The sequence below is a fragment of the Ursus maritimus genome, unplaced genomic scaffold, assembly GCF_017311325.1.
Source record: "Ursus maritimus isolate PB19 unplaced genomic scaffold, ASM1731132v1 scaffold_26, whole genome shotgun sequence".
In the NCBI taxonomy this organism is placed as follows: Eukaryota; Metazoa; Chordata; class Mammalia; order Carnivora; family Ursidae; genus Ursus; species Ursus maritimus.
In genome coordinates, this window is record NW_024425119.1 from 3,552,975 (window position 1) to 3,569,800 (window position 16,826).

At 55.8% G+C, this 16,826-nt stretch overlaps 1 protein-coding gene across 1 annotated transcript in view; it reads left to right on the top strand.

The window, feature by feature from the left end:
- SLC6A13 (solute carrier family 6 member 13) overlaps window positions 1-12,725 on the top strand; it is a 36,110-nt gene extending 23,385 nt beyond the window's left edge. Inside the window, exons 8-15 of the mRNA XM_008704846.2 lie at window positions 5,511-5,614; window positions 6,484-6,608; window positions 8,736-8,848; window positions 9,170-9,307; window positions 10,056-10,158; window positions 10,602-10,702; window positions 11,688-11,855; window positions 12,171-12,725. Coding sequence (XP_008703068.2) covers window positions 5,511-5,614; window positions 6,484-6,608; window positions 8,736-8,848; window positions 9,170-9,307; window positions 10,056-10,158; window positions 10,602-10,702; window positions 11,688-11,855; window positions 12,171-12,293 — 975 coding nt within the window. The 3' untranslated portion in view covers window positions 12,294-12,725. The remainder of the gene's footprint in view (window positions 1-5,510; window positions 5,615-6,483; window positions 6,609-8,735; window positions 8,849-9,169; window positions 9,308-10,055; window positions 10,159-10,601; window positions 10,703-11,687; window positions 11,856-12,170) is intronic.
- Window positions 12,726-16,826: the final 4,101 nt, after the last annotated feature.

The window sequence follows — 16,826 nt, forward strand, 5'->3', positions numbered from 1 at the left end:
GCCCCCCCCCCCCCCGCCTCCCCCGCTCTTCCCTCCCCTCCAGTCCTTCCTTGGTGCCCACTCTGTCCGCCTCGGCCAGCTTCCTCGCGGCCTGGCCCGGGGCGGGTGCGGCGCTGCCTGCTCCCCGGAGGGCGTTGGAAAGCGGGGCCGGAACTCCGAAGCCACTGCCGCTGACGGGTTTCTTATCTTCACCTGTTTGGCAGCCGTTTTGAAAGCTGGCAAAGCCAGGAGGTGTGGAGGGCCGGGGGGAGCGTGGGGAAGCTCCACCCCAGAGCCCCGAAAAGGCCTTGCCCAGCTATGTGCCCCACCTCTGCCTCCCTGGCACAGAGGTCGTCCTCCCTGTGGGTGCTGGAGGAGCTCTCTGTGTCTGGAAAGGGGCCCTGAGCAGACATAGGGCGGGAGGCTCCCGGCGCAGAAGAGACGCCAACAGTTTGGACGGCTTTGCAGACGTTGCAAATGCTGAGCTCCCTGTTGGGCAGAATTTGGGGGGCATCCAGCACGGCTCCCAGCCACCCCGGCAGAATGAAGTCCTGCCATCCTGAGTTCTACCGGCCACCAGAAGCCACCAGTGCACTTGTATTCAAAAGCTCCCCACGGAGTCCAGCAGCCTTGCGTGCTGGGTCCTGCTCAATGATCTGGTGGGTTATGGGCTTATCCTTCCCTCCCCATTTCTTAGACGTAATGGAGGTGAGCACTGCCCCTGCCTCATCTCCACGTCAGGCTTCGGAGCAAACCGTAGAACTGTAGTTGTTGCAGCTGAAAGGCCCCCAGAGATCAGCCAGTGCAAACTCCTCATTGAACAGATGAGCAAACAAGGCCCAAGGTCACACAGCAGGAAAGTGGCTGGCCAAACAAAGTGGACTTTTCTGGTGTGAATCATAAGCCCTTTGACTTCTCTGGAACCCAAGTGTTGTGGTGGAGAGCCCACAGCAAGCAGAAGGTCGTGGGGGCCAGCTTTGAAGGCCGGGGGTAGAGGTTGGCAGGATCTCTTGTGTCAGGCTGGGAAGGAGGAGCCGTGTTCAGGCAGGGAGACAGGCAGGTAGACTGAAAGAGAAATGGGAGGGAGGGGCCTAGTATTTCTGGAATGGATTTTTGGCTTCTGTGATCAATGCCTCGTTTGTCCTGATCGGCTCTTTATAGTCAACAACGATTGAGCCCTAACTATGTCCCTGTCATTGTTACATGCTAATCCTCACGGCAGATCAGGGAGGTGTCCCCATTTTATAGGAAAGGGAGGCCTAGAGAGCTTAACGCATTTCCCATTCTCACATTTGCAACTGGAACCTGGGTCTAAATGATGACAAATCCCATATGCTTTATGATCTCTCGAAGGCAAAGTCCCCATCTACTCATCTTTGTTTTCTCTCAAAGCTCATTCATTCAGCAAAAAATTTACTCAACATCTATTATGGGACAGGTCTGTTCTAGGAGTCGTGGTTGTTAGATGATAGCTTCCAGCAAAGTCAAAATAAATGCGAAGAAGGTGGACCAGATAGCCGTCAACTCTGAGCGTTAACAAGGCCATGATTCCATGTCTGGGTTACTTCAGGGAATAAAACCTCTTTTCATCTGCCGTCCAGGATACCACCCTTCCAACTCCAGCCAGCTGTAGGCTATGCAGGGAGCGTGTGCCTTCCAAGTCCTCTGAAGCCATGAGGAGGGAGATGTTTCCAGAGCCGGGCTTGGTCTGGGCTTCCCAGCAGCCTTCTCGGCCGCTGGGCCCCGGTCTCCGGCTGCAGCTAGGCCTCTGTTGTCACTGGACAGAGCAGCAACTTGCAGGTGCGATGCCCCTGCCAGAGCCCTGATTGAATGTAGTTGGCACTCCCCAGGAAGTGTGAGAATTCCAACTGGCATTTGCCTGGCGCTTGAGAGAGGTGCAAAATTCCTGCTAGCCAACACAAAGACCAAGAACATCTCTGTCTGCCAAGCACTGGGTCTGGGAGCGGGCAGGCAGGCAGAGACAATGCTGGCTTTATCTGGCTCCCTCATCTCTTTCTGCCAGGCTTGCTGCCTGTCCCTCTCCCGGTGTTCCCTGGGGCTCATCTCTTTCACACGTGGAAAGGGCTCCTGGAGACTCCGGACTCTCCTGGGCGCTGGTTTCTTTCCCTTGCCTGGCCCTTTGTTCTGCTGCCTTTGCTGGGTAGATGGATAGGGCAGTGGCGGTAGGGTGTCCAAAGAGTCCTGTGGAACCTTTGAAAGCTCAATGTTAAGCTCTTCGAATGAAGGGTCTGTTTAGGGAGGCGGTTGGAACCTTGATTAGAATGGGTCTTTTTATTTTGACATCTATGGGACCTCATCATCCCTGAAAGGTGAGTTGCCCTTTTGAAGTCAGCACAGCAACACCAAACAGCAGCAGGAGCGGACACACTTATTGCGCATGCGCTTTTTGCCGGGCACTCTCCTGAGGGCATGACTCCGCGGAGCCCCACGCAACCCCACGCAACCCCACGAGGGCCCTGTTAGCTTCATCTTGTGCATGAAGAAACTCAAGCGTAGAAAACTTAAGAAATTTGCCCCAAATCCACAAAACTAGCATGTGGGGGAGCTTGGGTCTCATGCCAAGGAGTCTTTAGGAGTCTGTTGTCTTGATGACCACGATCTACGTTTTCCAAAGTGTATGAATGTATGAGTTTTCAGGGCTGTTTTTTTATTATTCCAGAAGGACAGGGAACTAATACTTATTTGTGTGCTAGGGATTTCACATATATTATGCTTATTTGTTATTATACCCATTTCCATGATGAGATAAGTGAGGTTCAGAGAGGTTAAGTGATTTGCCCAAGATCACACAGCTAGTAACTAATAGAGTTAAGAGTTGAATGGTTCAATGTGACTCCAAAGCCCAGGCTTTTTCCATTACACACTATTGCCTTCCTAAAAATAGCAAATATAATCATCCTTGGGATTGAGCTCAGTTGAAAACATCCTTCTTGGATCGTCTAGAGATCTCTGTCTTCCTCTGCTCCCCCAAAGGCCTCGCTCTTCTGCCTACAGTCCACCAGGTGTTTCTCACACTTGTTTTATTCTTGATCAGTCTCCTGTCACAGCCAAAGACACACTGGGGCTTTGTTTTAGAAACCAGGGCTGCTGGCGTGGTCAGGGAGTAGCTCGCCTGTGGTGGGGAAGAGAACAGCTTGCTCTGCGTGTTCCTGCGGCCCTTCCTCTGACCCCATTCCTCTCCCCATCCCAGCAGGCTTGTCAGGCCGCAGCTGGGCCAAGAGCGGGGTGGGGGGCTTGCCAAGCTCTCGGGGAGCGGACTTTAGTTAGAGGCTCTGGGTCTGACTCTCGCCCTCTGAACTCCCAGCACTCCTGCTGCATTTTCCTCTGTTCTCATTAACCTCTGCCCCCAACCCAGTAGTAGTCTGTCCCCCTCAGGGCAGGGTGAACTGCCAAGTCACAATTTTTCATATTTTTTTTTCCCAAGCCCAAGTTCTCGAAACTTCATCACCGTGGGATTTGTGGCCCCTGCCTGTGTGTGGGCAGCCGCAGAATGTCTCTGAGGACACCGGGGAGTTTCCCTGGTAACTCGCGGGTCAGTCTGCAGTCTGGGCATTGCCGGGCCCAGGGAGCAAACTTCCAAGACCCCAGGCTGGGCAGGCTCCTGGGCCATCTCCTGGATGGCCTGTTGGGGAGAGATCACCTGGGCTGGTGGCTGTGGGGCCCCGGGGAAGCGGTGTGTCCCAGCCCTCCCTCTCGGGGCCTGGGTCAGGCCTCTCCGCCTCTGGCCTCAGGCCCCACCAGTAACCTGCTGAGCGGGAACAGAGCAGAATAGGGGTCCCACGGTCACGGACTTTTCCTAAGGTGACTCTCCTCACAGTCTCCGTGGGGCAGTTGTGGAAAAAAAACCTTTGAGACATCTTGAAGAAGCAAACGGACTCCCCCAGGCGCCCCCTCAAAGGTCCACAGCATCGCACAGAATTACGTTTAGCCCCCGTTCTGGCCCTCAGGTTCTCACCATGCATTCCTACCCTTTCCTTCTCTAGCTTCTGGAATAAACCCTGAAACCTTCTCTCCTTTCCCCGTGATAATTTCCCCACAGGCGTAAAACAGTTTTCCTGCTGTTTCCACCTTTGTGCGCTGTTTCCCTGTTAGCTCCGGCCCCTTCTGGATTGTCCACTGCGCTTTTTGCCGCGGACACCTTTTCCCTGGTGGCAACCCCTGCCTCGCAGCATAGCTCGGGGCTGGGGTTCACAGCGAGCAGTAGGGACAGGAGGCTAGAGATGCTCTCCCGTGTTCTCCACCGTCTTTCCCGCTCTGTCCCGCTTCCCGCAGGAAGGGAATAGAACGAGAGGAGCGGGTGCCCTGGGCGCATCCCGGTGCCCATTCTCAGGGCCTGTAGGACAGCGAGTCCCACATCCGGCTGACATTAGGATCATTCAGGAAGCTCTGAAAGTAATACAGATTTCTGGGTTTTCCTTCAGTCCTAGAGATCCAGTACCTCGACTGGGGCTTGCCGACGGGGCCCTGAGACCCACCACAGCGCTGGGGGAAATGGGTCCTTCCACAGGGCTGCGGAGGACAAGACAGCGAGGGGGGTTGCAGGCGGAGGCGACAGTCAGGAAGCAGGGAGAGCCGGGCCAGGGACTGAGGCTTTGCTGCATGTGGGCATTTGGAGCTTGACATGAGTGGAAGGAAATCGGGGGCCTGTTTGGGGGCCGCGAGGGCAGAGCGAGGCAGAGACAAGAAAAGGCGAACCCGGAGAGGTTGGGCCTGGTGGTTTCCGCGCGCAGAGCTTAGTGCTTCCTTGAGAAGCTCGCATCCTCTGAACACAGGGGGTGCCTGGGGGAGGGTCTGCGGCCCCAGGACCCCACCTCCCACGGATCGGCAGGGCTGCCCAGTCCTGTTCGCCTCGATGTGCTTTCTCTTTGGGATGTTATTGTAGCGGTTGAAGCTACATCATAACATGCCGGCTGGCTCGGCCAGCTGAGACAATAACGGCCAGGACCCCGGGGTTAGCCGCAGAGCTCTCCCCCCCACGGAGTACAAAGCCCTTCCCAGATGCATTCCTGTTCAGCCTCTTGACTTGGTGAGCTGAGGATGACTTCCTGCTTTCCAGACAGCGGATTTTGAGGTGTGAGGGGCAAAGCTATGTTCTCGCCACCGCACTGATATGAAGGACCCCCTAGCTCCAGAGATCCTGTCCCCGGATTCCTTCCAAACCGGTCACACTGCCAGGAGGGCCCAGGAGGGGAGAAAGTGGAGGCAGAGCCAGGGCCTTATTTCTGTTGCAGAAAGTTGGTGCCAGGCCTGGCTTAGTCCTAGAGCTCCCTCCCAGGCTCCTGCACCCCGGGTCCTTCAGCCTTCTCCCAGTGCCTGCTGCCCACGCCACCCCGGTAGTGCCTGAGAAACGCCATCCGGGGGCTCATTGCCATAGCTGGGTCGCAGGCTGAGAGCAGCGTTCTCACCACTGCTAGCCCGTGCTCAGCTCAGCCACGGGCCTCTGTGCTCCCATGGAGGCCAGACAGCCTGGCTTTCCTGGGGCGCAACGTTCTTGCCTTTTCCCTGTGTAGGTGTGGATGGACGCGGGCACCCAGATCTTCTTCTCCTTCGCCATCTGTCTAGGGTGCCTGACGGCTCTGGGCAGCTACAACAAGTACCACAACAACTGCTACAGGTGACTGGGGGGTGGGGGGCGCCGACCCGCCTCGCTCCCCTGCCCCTCCAGGGTGCTAGCTCAGAGGTGCTTTGGAGGGCCCAGCGGCTCATGGATTTGCCTCCCCCCACTTCCCCATGCCCCAGGGCCACCAGTTGCTGAAAGGAGCCAAGGGCAGCACGGGCAGAGGGATTGCCTCCAAAGGCTGGGGTGGGTGTGGTTGGCTGGGAAGCCGCAGGGGGTCCCAGCCCTCTGGCTAATGGAGTGGTTAGTGGGCTCACGCCTGACAAGTCATTCATCATGCCAGGCAGCAGAGCCCCATTTGCCCCAGTCAACGCTGAACCCTTACCTATGTTTACCTCACCGCCCCCCATCCCGTGTCCCCCTCCCCAGGGTTCCCTCCAGCCTCCTGGGTTCATATCAGAGCATCTCAGCCAAGTTCAATTTTAGCTTGAAAAAAATCACATGATGCATTTCAAAATCAAATCTGGGGGATGAGGATTATGTGTTGGTTGGGATTGTCCGTGTCTATACCCTCCACAGTAGCGTGCCACACTGAATTGTGTCTGAGCGGCGGCGTCCCAAGACGTGTGGTGGCAGTGTGGCGGGAGGGGAGCTGTGCGGCAGTTCGTAATTTTTAGATGAACATTATTCTTCCTTAGAGCCTTATTCTTTCATGATTACCGTGACTGACCCCAAGTCTCAGCTAGTGGGGTGGGGGGGCAGGCAGAACCCACCCCTTGAATGCTCATCTCCATCCTGCCAGCAGCCCCCCTCTGGCCTGCGCGAAGGGCTGGGGCCGGTGTCTGCCTGTCGGAGAGGCTGCGCCCCGGCTTCCTGCGGGCCCCCCTTGCTGACCCAGCCTGTCTCTGCCCCCCGCCCGCCTGCAGGGACTGCATCGCCCTCTGCTTCCTCAACAGCGGCACCAGCTTCGTGGCCGGGTTTGCCATCTTCTCCGTCCTGGGCTTCATGTCTCAGGAGCAGGGGGTACCCATCTCTGAGGTGGCCGAGTCTGGTGAGTGCTGTGGGGCCGGGTGCCAGGGGTGGGTTCTGTGGGCTTTGTTTGAACCTTCACCAACTGAGATCTGGACATGTTTCTATTGTCACCTATGCTGGGGGTCACCCACGGTCACCCTTCAGTGGACACGTCCTGGGACGATCTGGGGGAGCACATCGACATGCACCCCAGCTTCAAAGGGTGGAGGGGTAGACGGGGAGCATTTCCCACACCTGGCCTCCACGTCCTTACCCTGGAGGCAACCAGTGTGACCAGGCTCATGTTTCCCCTTCCAGAAATGGTTTAGGCATCTGTGAGAAGAAAAGTTACACACACACATGCACACGTACGTGACATTCATACGTACTTAGCACATATTACTGTGTCTATTTCTTACCCCCCTTTTGGAAAACCAATTGATAATATACTGTAGACACTGTCCTGCGCTTTGCCTTGTTTTGCTCACTTTAAAATGTATCTGAAAGATAAGTTTATGTTGGCATAGCGTTTCCTCAATTTCACCATGCAGTGTTGCTGCTTTTATATTTTTTCTTATTTTTCTAAAGATTTATTTATTTTAGAGAGAAAGAGAGGGAGAGAGAGCATGAGCAGGGGGAGGGACAGAGAGCAGAGGGAGAGGGAGGGGGACCTCAAGCAGACCCTCCACTGAGCGCAGAGCCGGATGCAGCGCTCGATCCCAGGACCCCGAGATCATGACCTGAGCTGAAATTAAGAGTCGGTTGCTTAAATGACTGAGCCACTCAGGCGCCCCCATTGTTGCTTTTATTTTATTTTTTTAAAGATTTATTTGAGAGAGAGAGAGAGAAAGCATGAGAGAGAGAGTGTGTGAGCATGCACATGAGTAGGGGGAGGGGCAGAGGGACAGAATCTCAAGCAGACTCCCACTGAGTGTGGAGCCCCACGGGGTGGGGGCGGGGGGGGTGGGGGATCAATCTCAGGACCCCGAGATCGTGACCTGACCTGACACCAAGAGTCAGAGGCTCAACCAACTGAGCCACCAAGGGGCCCCCTGTTGTTGCTTTTAAACAAAGTCAAGAACCAGTCCCCTCCCTGGGTAAGCTGTCGATGTCCCGTCCCTGGGTAAGCTATCAATGTCTCTTGTCCTTCCGCTACCCTTGAGGACCACCCTCTTGCCCCCTGCAGCAAGACAGTGTTTTACCATCGCCTTCCCAAGCGCACCCTGTTACGCAGAGCGCCAAGCACTGGGAACTGACATCACTGATTCTTACTAAAAATGATGACGTTTCACTTTTATTAAACATTTGCTATATGCCAGGCACTGTGGGAAGCAGTTTGCCTGCACCATGCAATGGAAAGCTTTGAGGCAGGACTGGTATTAGCCCCATCCCACCGTGTGGCAAGTGGGGCTAAAGAGGAAAACGGCCGTCCACACCGATTCTCAGAGGCAGCGTCCGTTGGGTGAACCCAGGCGTGGGCACGTGTACGTGCGCCCGTCATTTGAGCCAGCTGAGAGGAACATTAATTTGTTTGAGAGGCTGTCAATGGTGCTCTGAAATTAATGCCCGTGACTCGTTGTAGGGTGACAGGAAAGGCTCTGGGTGCAGAGGTGGCAAACCGGTGGCCCCAGGTTCAGTCTAGTCTTGGAGGTATTTTCTTTGGGAGCATCGTCTTTGTAGAAAGAACACAGCGATTGCCGTGGCGGGGTCGGCATGGCGGCGGGTCTCGTCAAGCCCTGCGTGTGCTCATTTGACCCTGGGTCAGCTGCACATACGTACGTGGCCTGCCTGGCCTCTGAGCTCTTTTAAGCGCGCAACCTCTGGTTTGGGGCCCTCGGTCCTGAGAGTGAGCCTGAGGATGTGGGGTAGAGCTTGCAGAAATGCAGCTGACGTGCCCCCTTCCGGTCTCCTAAAGCCTCTTTACGCCCACAGCCTCTAGGTTCTATTCCTGCCGTGAGAACACAGTGGGTGGTGCCTTGGAGATTTGGGGACCAGGTGGAGGTCGGGGTGGCTTCTCCCGGGGAAGCTTGGGGGCGATGATGGTAACTTTGGGGTGAGGTTCCCTCTGGCTCCTGTGAATCCTGACCCACACCGGGCAGCCTTGGGGTCACACGTGGCCTGGAGCCCGCCCAGGCACTGGAAAGTGTTCCTCTGTTCCTTGCTGCAGGCCCCGGCCTGGCTTTCATCGCCTACCCCCGGGCTGTGGTGATGCTGCCCTTCTCTCCTCTCTGGGCCTGCTGCTTCTTCTTCATGGTGGTCCTCCTGGGACTGGACAGCCAGGTATCTAGAGGTGGTCACGCACAGCCTGAGGGATAAGTGGGTGCGTGCGGGCTGAACGAGGGGGAGCCGTAGACAGGATGCTGAGCCCGATGTCCCGAGGGACCTTAGGACAGTTGGGGACTGGGCAAATGTCACAGGTGGAGACCCTTCTAGGGACCGAGAGGAGCTCAGCAGGGTCGGTCCAGACCTAAGCACGCCAGGACTGCTCTGGAGGCGGGGCGGGGCGGGGCTGAGCCTGGCAGCAAGAAGCCAGAGCCGGCTGATGCAGCAGCGTATTTTGGGAGCTCTCTTTCCCTCCAATTCTTTTGCCCTCTCATCCAGTTTGTATGCGTAGAAAGCCTGGTGACAGCGCTGGTGGACATGTACCCCCGTGTATTCCGCAAAAAGAACCGGCGGGAGCTCCTCATTCTGGGCGTGTCTGTCACCTCCTTCTTTGTCGGGCTGGTCATGCTCACAGAGGTGAGGGTCCGGGAGGCGTGAAGGTGGGGGCTGGGTGAGGACAAGGCGAGCTGGGCACTGCCACCTGTCAGGCAGGCCTCCCGGGCCTCAGGGCTCTGGGACTCCCTCCTTTCCCAGCCACAGGAAGCACCGAGTAGGTGAGGCCTTCCTCTGGCCTTGGAACATTAGCCACCTACCTTCGGGGGTGGCTGAGGGGTGATTCGGCCCCACGGTAAGCTAAGAGGTATGAGAAAGATGGTCAGGAAGTTCTGGGTTAGGAAAAATTGCCTCTCCAGCAAGCTCCCATGACTTCCCAGGCAGCTGAACCACGTTCCCGGGACAGACTTCAAAGGGAGAAAGGGAGCCCTGGGGATGGGTGCTATTCTGTGTTTTGTCTCAAGGGAGAAGGAAGGAGATGGAGCTTGTCAGCTTCACAGTACTGATGACGGCCTCTGTCCTGATCGTCCGCCAAAAAGTACACACTTCGTCTCGGACTTCTGGGTCAATCCCTCAATGTTCTCAGGGATAAGCTAACAATAGCTGTCTGTTGTATCTATCTTCCCTCCGAAAATAATAAAACAAATAATTATTGTCTCATATCTGCCCTAGTGCCTCACAGCTTACAAACTATATTCTGTTTTAATATCTGTCTCCTGTGATCCTCACAAGGTCTGCTCTGTGTCTGAGGGTGTGAGGCTGGAGGCCAGGGGGGTCAATCCGTCTGTTTCCTCTGGACACACTTCTGGCTTTTTCTCTCTTCCCCGGGCAGGGCGGTATGTACGTGTTTCAGCTCTTTGACTACTATGCAGCCAGTGGCATGTGCCTCCTGTTCGTGGCCATCTTTGAGTCCCTCTGTGTGGCTTGGGTCTATGGTGAGTGACTCTTCCCCCAGGTCCTAACCCAGGGCTCAGCGCCACCTCAGGTCCCTTAGACAAGAGTCATCCTCCCCTGCTCAACCTCAAAAATCTCAAGAATCTTCAATCGTTATCCTTGGAAGGGCCCTCCAGAGCTTGCTTTGGTAGCTTCCTGGTGATGGCCGCACAGCAGACCGCCCCAAGTGGGCCCATATCCTGTCCTAGCCAAACCTCTTCAGCCCTTCACGACCTTGACGATCAGAAAGTCGTTATCTTTGCCTACACCAAGTTCTGCCCCCTGCCGTGTATGCTTATGAATCCCAGGGAAGAGATTCTCCCAGCAGTGATTTGGAAAGAAACCATGGTATCTTCTATTTCTTGGTCCTTGCCCATCCAGCCCATGCCTCAGATGCTAAAGAATGTCCTTTCTCCCCCTTCCTTCCTTCTGTTCTTCCTGGCAGGAGCCAGGCGCTTCTACGACAACATTGAAGATATGATTGGGTACAGGCCGTGGCCTCTTATCAAATATTGCTGGCTCTTCCTCACCCCAGCTGTATGCACAGTAAGAGAACCTTCCGGGTAAAGTGACGTGAAGGCGAAGAGAGATGGTGGTAGTAGGAGGGTAGATAGGCTGTTAGCCCTAGAAGGGACTTCTCCACGGGGACTGAAAATAATTTTAGATTTTCACTCATCCTCCTGTTGGATTCTAGAAAATGGTTAGCGAGATAGATTCTTCCTTTCCAATTCACAGAAGGTTAAACTGAGGTCCAGAGCTGGCAGATGGTTTGACCAACACCATGATGTGAGTCGAATGTCACAGGCAGGACGGCAACCCAAGCTCATTGGGCTGCTTGCAGTAATACTAATAGCCACAGCAATAATAACACCACCATTACAGGGCGCACACTTTGTGCAGGGCATAAGGTGCTCTGCACATGTTAACCCACTTGATCTGCCCAAGAACCCCATGAAGGATTACTATTATACTCATTTTATGGATGAAGCTGAAGCCAGAGAGGGTAAGCAATATACCCTAGCGAGGAAATGGTGGTGAGCTAGGCTCGAGCCCAGTGGCTTGCCTCCAGAGTCTGAGCCATAAACCACCAGGTGCTGCCTCCTGGGGCTTTCTTCTGTGTGTCAGTTGCTCCCCTAAGCCCCCACTGTATGTGGGGTATAAATGCGGCCCAGGGGGAAGGAGGCATGATCCCCTGCCCTTGAGGCCCTCGCAGCAGCCCCACCCGATGGTGCCGGAGCCTTAAGCACCAGAAAACACCAGCAGCCATGTACCCCTGAGCTAGCTGAGGGCCAGCCCTGGAGAGCTACCCGGGGGCATGGGGCCCTGCAGGGACGCGGGAAGGAGGTGCCCTGGAAATTCTATTGGGGGTAAGGATTTGGAGTGGAATGTGGGTGGGGATTGGGGGTTGATTGACCCAGATGAGGCCAAACCAGGCTTGCAGTGTGACTGATGACTGCTAGCTCTTCCAGGGGGCGTGGAGGGCGCCAGGCCCTGCTCTCCCAGCCCCTTTCTCTTCTACTCTCCTCCTCAGGCCACTTTCCTCTTCTCCCTGATCAAGTACACTCCCCTGACCTACAACAAGAAGTACACGTACCCATGGTGGGGCGATGCCCTGGGCTGGTTCCTGGCTCTGTCCTCCATGGNCATTCCTGCCTGGAGCTTCTATAAACTCAGCACCCTCAACGGCTCCTTCAGAGAGGTAGGGGTTCGCAGGGAGGGTCAGGAGCCCAAGACAATGACGTAGGGCCCCCGTGAGGATAGACAGATGCCTAGCAGGGTAGGACCTGGTACACAGGAGCGCCACTGAGCCTGGTGAGGCTGCGGGGGAGGGGCAGAGCGAGTACTTACAAGTCTCAGAAAGAGACTGATGCCTCTAAGACACAGGGCGGGATGAGAGGGTTGGCGTCTGGAGGGCAGGTGTGTTGGGGGGCCGCAGGCAGACACTGGGGGTGAGGGAAGCGGGCAGTTGTGCCCCTGACCCCCCTCATGATAGCCACCTTCACTTCCCTTGCAGAGAATTCGCCAGCTCATGTGCCCGGCTGAGGACCTGCCTGGATGGAAGCGAGCAGAACCCTCTGCCCCTGCGACACCCAGGACATCGCTGCTCATCCTCACAGAACTAGAGTCTCACTGCTAGGGCCGCGGGGCCCGGGGTCGTGCCCATGGGCCTGGCTGTGGGGACAGCCTCCGCTGCCGTAGATGAGACACAAGGGGATAGCTGGGAATCCACTCTGGGTTGAGCACCTCCCACCAGAACTTCCCTGCTCCAGGGGTGGCTGAACAGGTGTGAGATGCTGGTTTCAAGAGCACCCCCTTTGAGACAGGCCTTGGGAGGCCGGGTGAGGGCTGGTGGGTGGAGCGAGAGACCTTTCCCTCTTACCCTTCATTCCATTAAATCCACGCTCCTCCTGTCCACTGCCGGCTGTTCCGCCTGGTTCCTGCCTTGGCTGCCTTGAGCACCTCCTCACTTTAAAGTTGTGGCTTTGCACCCCCCACCTCCTCCTGTCTCTCCTTCCCTCACTGAGTTCTTATGGCCCTTGAGCAGAGGGGATGGTGGTGCAGAGAAGGCCAGTGGAGCCCAGCTGAGACCCTCCATCTTCAGACACTCACACCAGAGGGATCTGTCACACTCTGTCCATGTCCCCTCTCCCCCAGCCCTTTCCCTCCTCCTTCGCTGCTCTGCGGAATAAGCAGGGCAGTGGAGGGAGGTACAAGGGGACCTGAGCCCTAGCTAGAGGAAGGAAGAGGAAAGCGTGGCTGGGTTTCTTTCCGCCCACATTCCCCTTACCGCCTCCCTTCCTGACCCCGCCTGCCAAAACGGTGTGTGAGCGCGCCGCCCCGGGGCTTGAGCCAAGGGCACACGGGGGACAGTAGTGACTGCAGACCTGAGGCGGCAGGTGCGACAAGCCCTGGCAGAACGGGCACTACCCCAGCTCAGCCAGCAGAGGGACCCCACTTTCTCGGGACCACCTGGCTCTTCTGCTCAGGACAGATGCCGGATGTGGCACCGCTAGACTTGGCCACAAGGGGGCGGCACTGCCATGACCACGGCTCGAGGTCTGGGCGGGAGTCGCGCAGAGGAGCGCTTATAGTCAGGCTGCAGAGAGGATCCTGGTGGACGGCAAAGCTTGTCCTACCTGGGCATGGCTGGGCCCCAGAGGATCCCACAGGTGTGTCTGCAGCTTCTACGTGTGGAGCTGGGGCACACTTATCTCTTGGTGTGTGTGTAAGTGCCTGAATACACACAGCTGCGTTTCTCCCTGACCCTATGGAGGCTTCGGGATCTGCCTGACCCCACCTGTGCTTGGATGGTCCTTCTGGTGGTGTCTGGGGCAGCATCTGCGATTCTCAGAGCTGCAGACTAAGGGCGCACAGCATTCCCCGGGTGATTTCCCTGGTTTGTTCCGCAAGTCAGTTAGTGGGAAAGTGCACTGAAATCTTTGCCAGGCTTCAGGGTTTGATTTTTCTGTTGCTGTTTGGAGAACTTATCACAGTGGTCGCGACCCTCCTGTTTCTTGGCGTTGGCTGCTCCTTCCTGGGCAGTGCCTGGCTGGGCATCCCCCAGCTGTGCCAGGCTCCATTACAGCCGTGAGGTGGGTGGAGTAAATGTGCGAGAGAAACTTGGCATCTCCACCCATCTGACGATATTTCCAGAACACCTACTATGTGGCGCTGTGCTATGCTCATGCCGCATGTGGTGCAAAAATAGATACAATTTCTGCAGTAACAACGTGTGGCCGATGCTATGGAGGGAAAGCAAAGTGCTAGGAGAAGGAGTAGCTGGGGTCTGGGAAGGAGGCTGCTGGTTTAGGTGGGGTGGGCTGGGAAGGCCGTTGTGAGGGTGTGCTGGCTGTCTCTCCAGCCAGCCATCTGACCCCAGTTGCCAGCAGCTATTAGGCCCAGAGCGGATGCCTGCCTGCAGTGCGGCAGCTGGTGATTCGAATTCTAGTTAGGGGACTCATTAACAGAGGGTGAAAAGAATCCATTGGGCCCAGCCCTAGAAAGAGCAGGGTCCAGCCTTGACCTGCTTCTACTTGTCTTTGTGGAAGTCACATGCAATTCAGGTCTTCACGTGTTTCTGGTGGAGGCAACGCCGTGCCCCCACCTGCACGCAGTCTTGTTGTAGAGCTCAAACGAGGTCATGGGTGTGAGAGCCCTTTCAGTCGCTCGGTGCCAAGCGGTGTGAGGTCATTAAACCTGGTGGGGGGGATGAATGAGGGTGACCTGCTCTAATAACCCAGGGGGTTGACAGGCAAAGATGTGAGAGAAAAGCCACTTGTCAGCCTCGGGGTGGGGGAGCGGGAGCTTGGCTTCAGCGGAGATGGTGGGGGAGGGGCTGCTGTCTGTCCCATTTGCTTGCTCTGCCTGGAAGGGCAGATACTGGATCCTGCAGTTCTTCAAGGAAGAAGATACAAAAGGAAGGGGACCCCTCTTGTCTAGCAGCCCCACCTGTTAGAGAAGACAGGCAGTACAGGGGCGCCTGGGTGGCTCGGTCCGTTAAGCATCCCACTCTTGGTTTCGGCTCAGGCCATGATCTCGGGATAGTGGGGTCAAACCCTGCTTCGGGCTTGGTGCTCTGCTTGAGGCTTTCTGTCCTCTGCCTCTACCCCATCCCCCACACGTGTGCAGACGGGGAAGAACCAACGAGGCGCTGAGCCCACTAGGTGCCTTGGAGCCTTGGGTCACATACCTCAGACCTTGCACATGCCTCGCATCCAGCCGTGTGCACACAGACACACAGTCCTTCCTTATCCTCAGATAAACGTGCACCAACTCAGACACACCGCAGTCAGCCAGTGTGCTCCTTTATAGAGCCTTGCAGTCCTGGCTTGGGTCCGAACCCTCTTACCTACTAGCTATGAGACCTTGGCAAATTCACCTTTCTGAATCTTCATTTTCTCCTCTATAAAATGGACATAGTAAGACCTGGATCAGTGTGTTGTTGGAGTCCAGTGGTGAGTGTAGGGAGAGCTGCCACAGGGACACATTTGAGCAAATCCAGCTTCTTTCCCATGGCTCCAGCCCCACAACATTGGGCCATCAATGAAACACAGAAGCCCAGGAAGAGTTCAGAGGTGTCTTTGCAGTCTGATGGCCTCCCCGACCCCTGGCATCGTGGCATTGGGCCCATAAAAAAGGCTACCCATTTCCTGAGCTAGGCATTTCGGGGTTGGAGAGGCAAGGGAGAGGTAGTCCCAAAATAACTCACATCCTGTGGTCCCAGGGTCCCAGGGTCCTGCCTAGCACCAGCAGTATTGTCCAGAAAAAGCAGGACCTGAGTCCCCCAAGCCCTTATCTATCCCCTGGCTCTAGGAGAGCAGTGCCTTTCCAGAAAATGGAAAACTGGGATCCATTTTTTCCCTCAAGTTCCATCCATCCATCCATCCATCCATCCATCCATCTAACATCCAGGGCCTACTCTGAGCCAGCACTGTATTAAATGCTGGAGGCAGAAACAGAGAACTAGGAAACGTGTCCCCTACCCTTTAGATATTTCTGGTGTGGGAAACAATTACCCTGCAGTGGAACAAGGGTTGGAGGCTTGGAAAGCAGGTTCCATGCCAGGCTGTCTAAAAGCATGCATGGGGGCGCCTGGGTAGCGCAGTCGTTAAGCGTCTGCCTTCGGCTCAGGGCGTGATCCTGGCCTTGCGGGATCGAGTCTCACATCGGGCTCCTTCGCTGGGAGCCTGCTTCTTCCTCTCCCACTCCCCTGCTGTGTTCCCTCTTTCGATGGCTGTCTCTCTGTCACATAAATGAATTAAAAAAATCTTTAAAAAAAATATAAAGGCATGCATGGACTTAGATGCAGGTGGTGAGGAGAACGTTTTAGGGGACTCACAGTTCTCACTACAGCAAGATAACGGAGTCATCTTGTCTCCAGGCCCTTCCCAGTTTGGAATCTGTCTTAGGTAGGCTTTCCAGGTAATTTAGGGATTCCTACTTTTTGCAAAGACGGGGGTCTCTGGCCTCCAGGAGTTTACTAATTGGTCTGAATACCCAGTGGGGGTTGGAAGCTGCAGGCGCCGGGGGTGGGGGTGGGGGCTTGAGGAAGGGGGGGCTCAAAGTTAAAAGGAATCCAGGGTCAACAAGGCAGCTAGTCTCCTACAAGGCAAAGGCGAGGAGGCAGGACTGTCCATGTGTAACCCCAGGTCCTTGTGGAAAGCCCGACACATTATAGGCATGAAATAACATTTTTGAATGAATGAATGAGCCAGGAAATTAACCCTCTGCCTAGTCTGATTCTCTTTCTTCTCACTCCCCTTCATGGAGAGGCTGGGTGTTTTGTCCCAGAATGGCTGCCACGGCTGTTCTGTATCTCGTGGACTTTGGTGTCCCCGCTGCACTGAGCTCTATGGCTGACACGTGGTGGACCCAACATGCAGGGACAGATGCAGCAATGCAGGTCATACCGTCCCAGCTGAGCACAGGGTAACTGCAGTGTGAATTCTGCCTGGAACTCTGGCAGGGCTGACCCTCCGGCCGCCTTCTGGTTTCACAGAGGCAAGGGGTCTGAGAACTGAGACTCGCTCTGGCTTTCTCTTGCTGGGGAACCCCACAGGAGATGCTGCGAGGGGCCTGCGAGCCGCCCAGTGAGGCTGCTTGATGGAAAACTACAGACTGAGATTCTCACTTCACACCCCAGCCCTGCTGGGAAGTTCTAAAATACGAA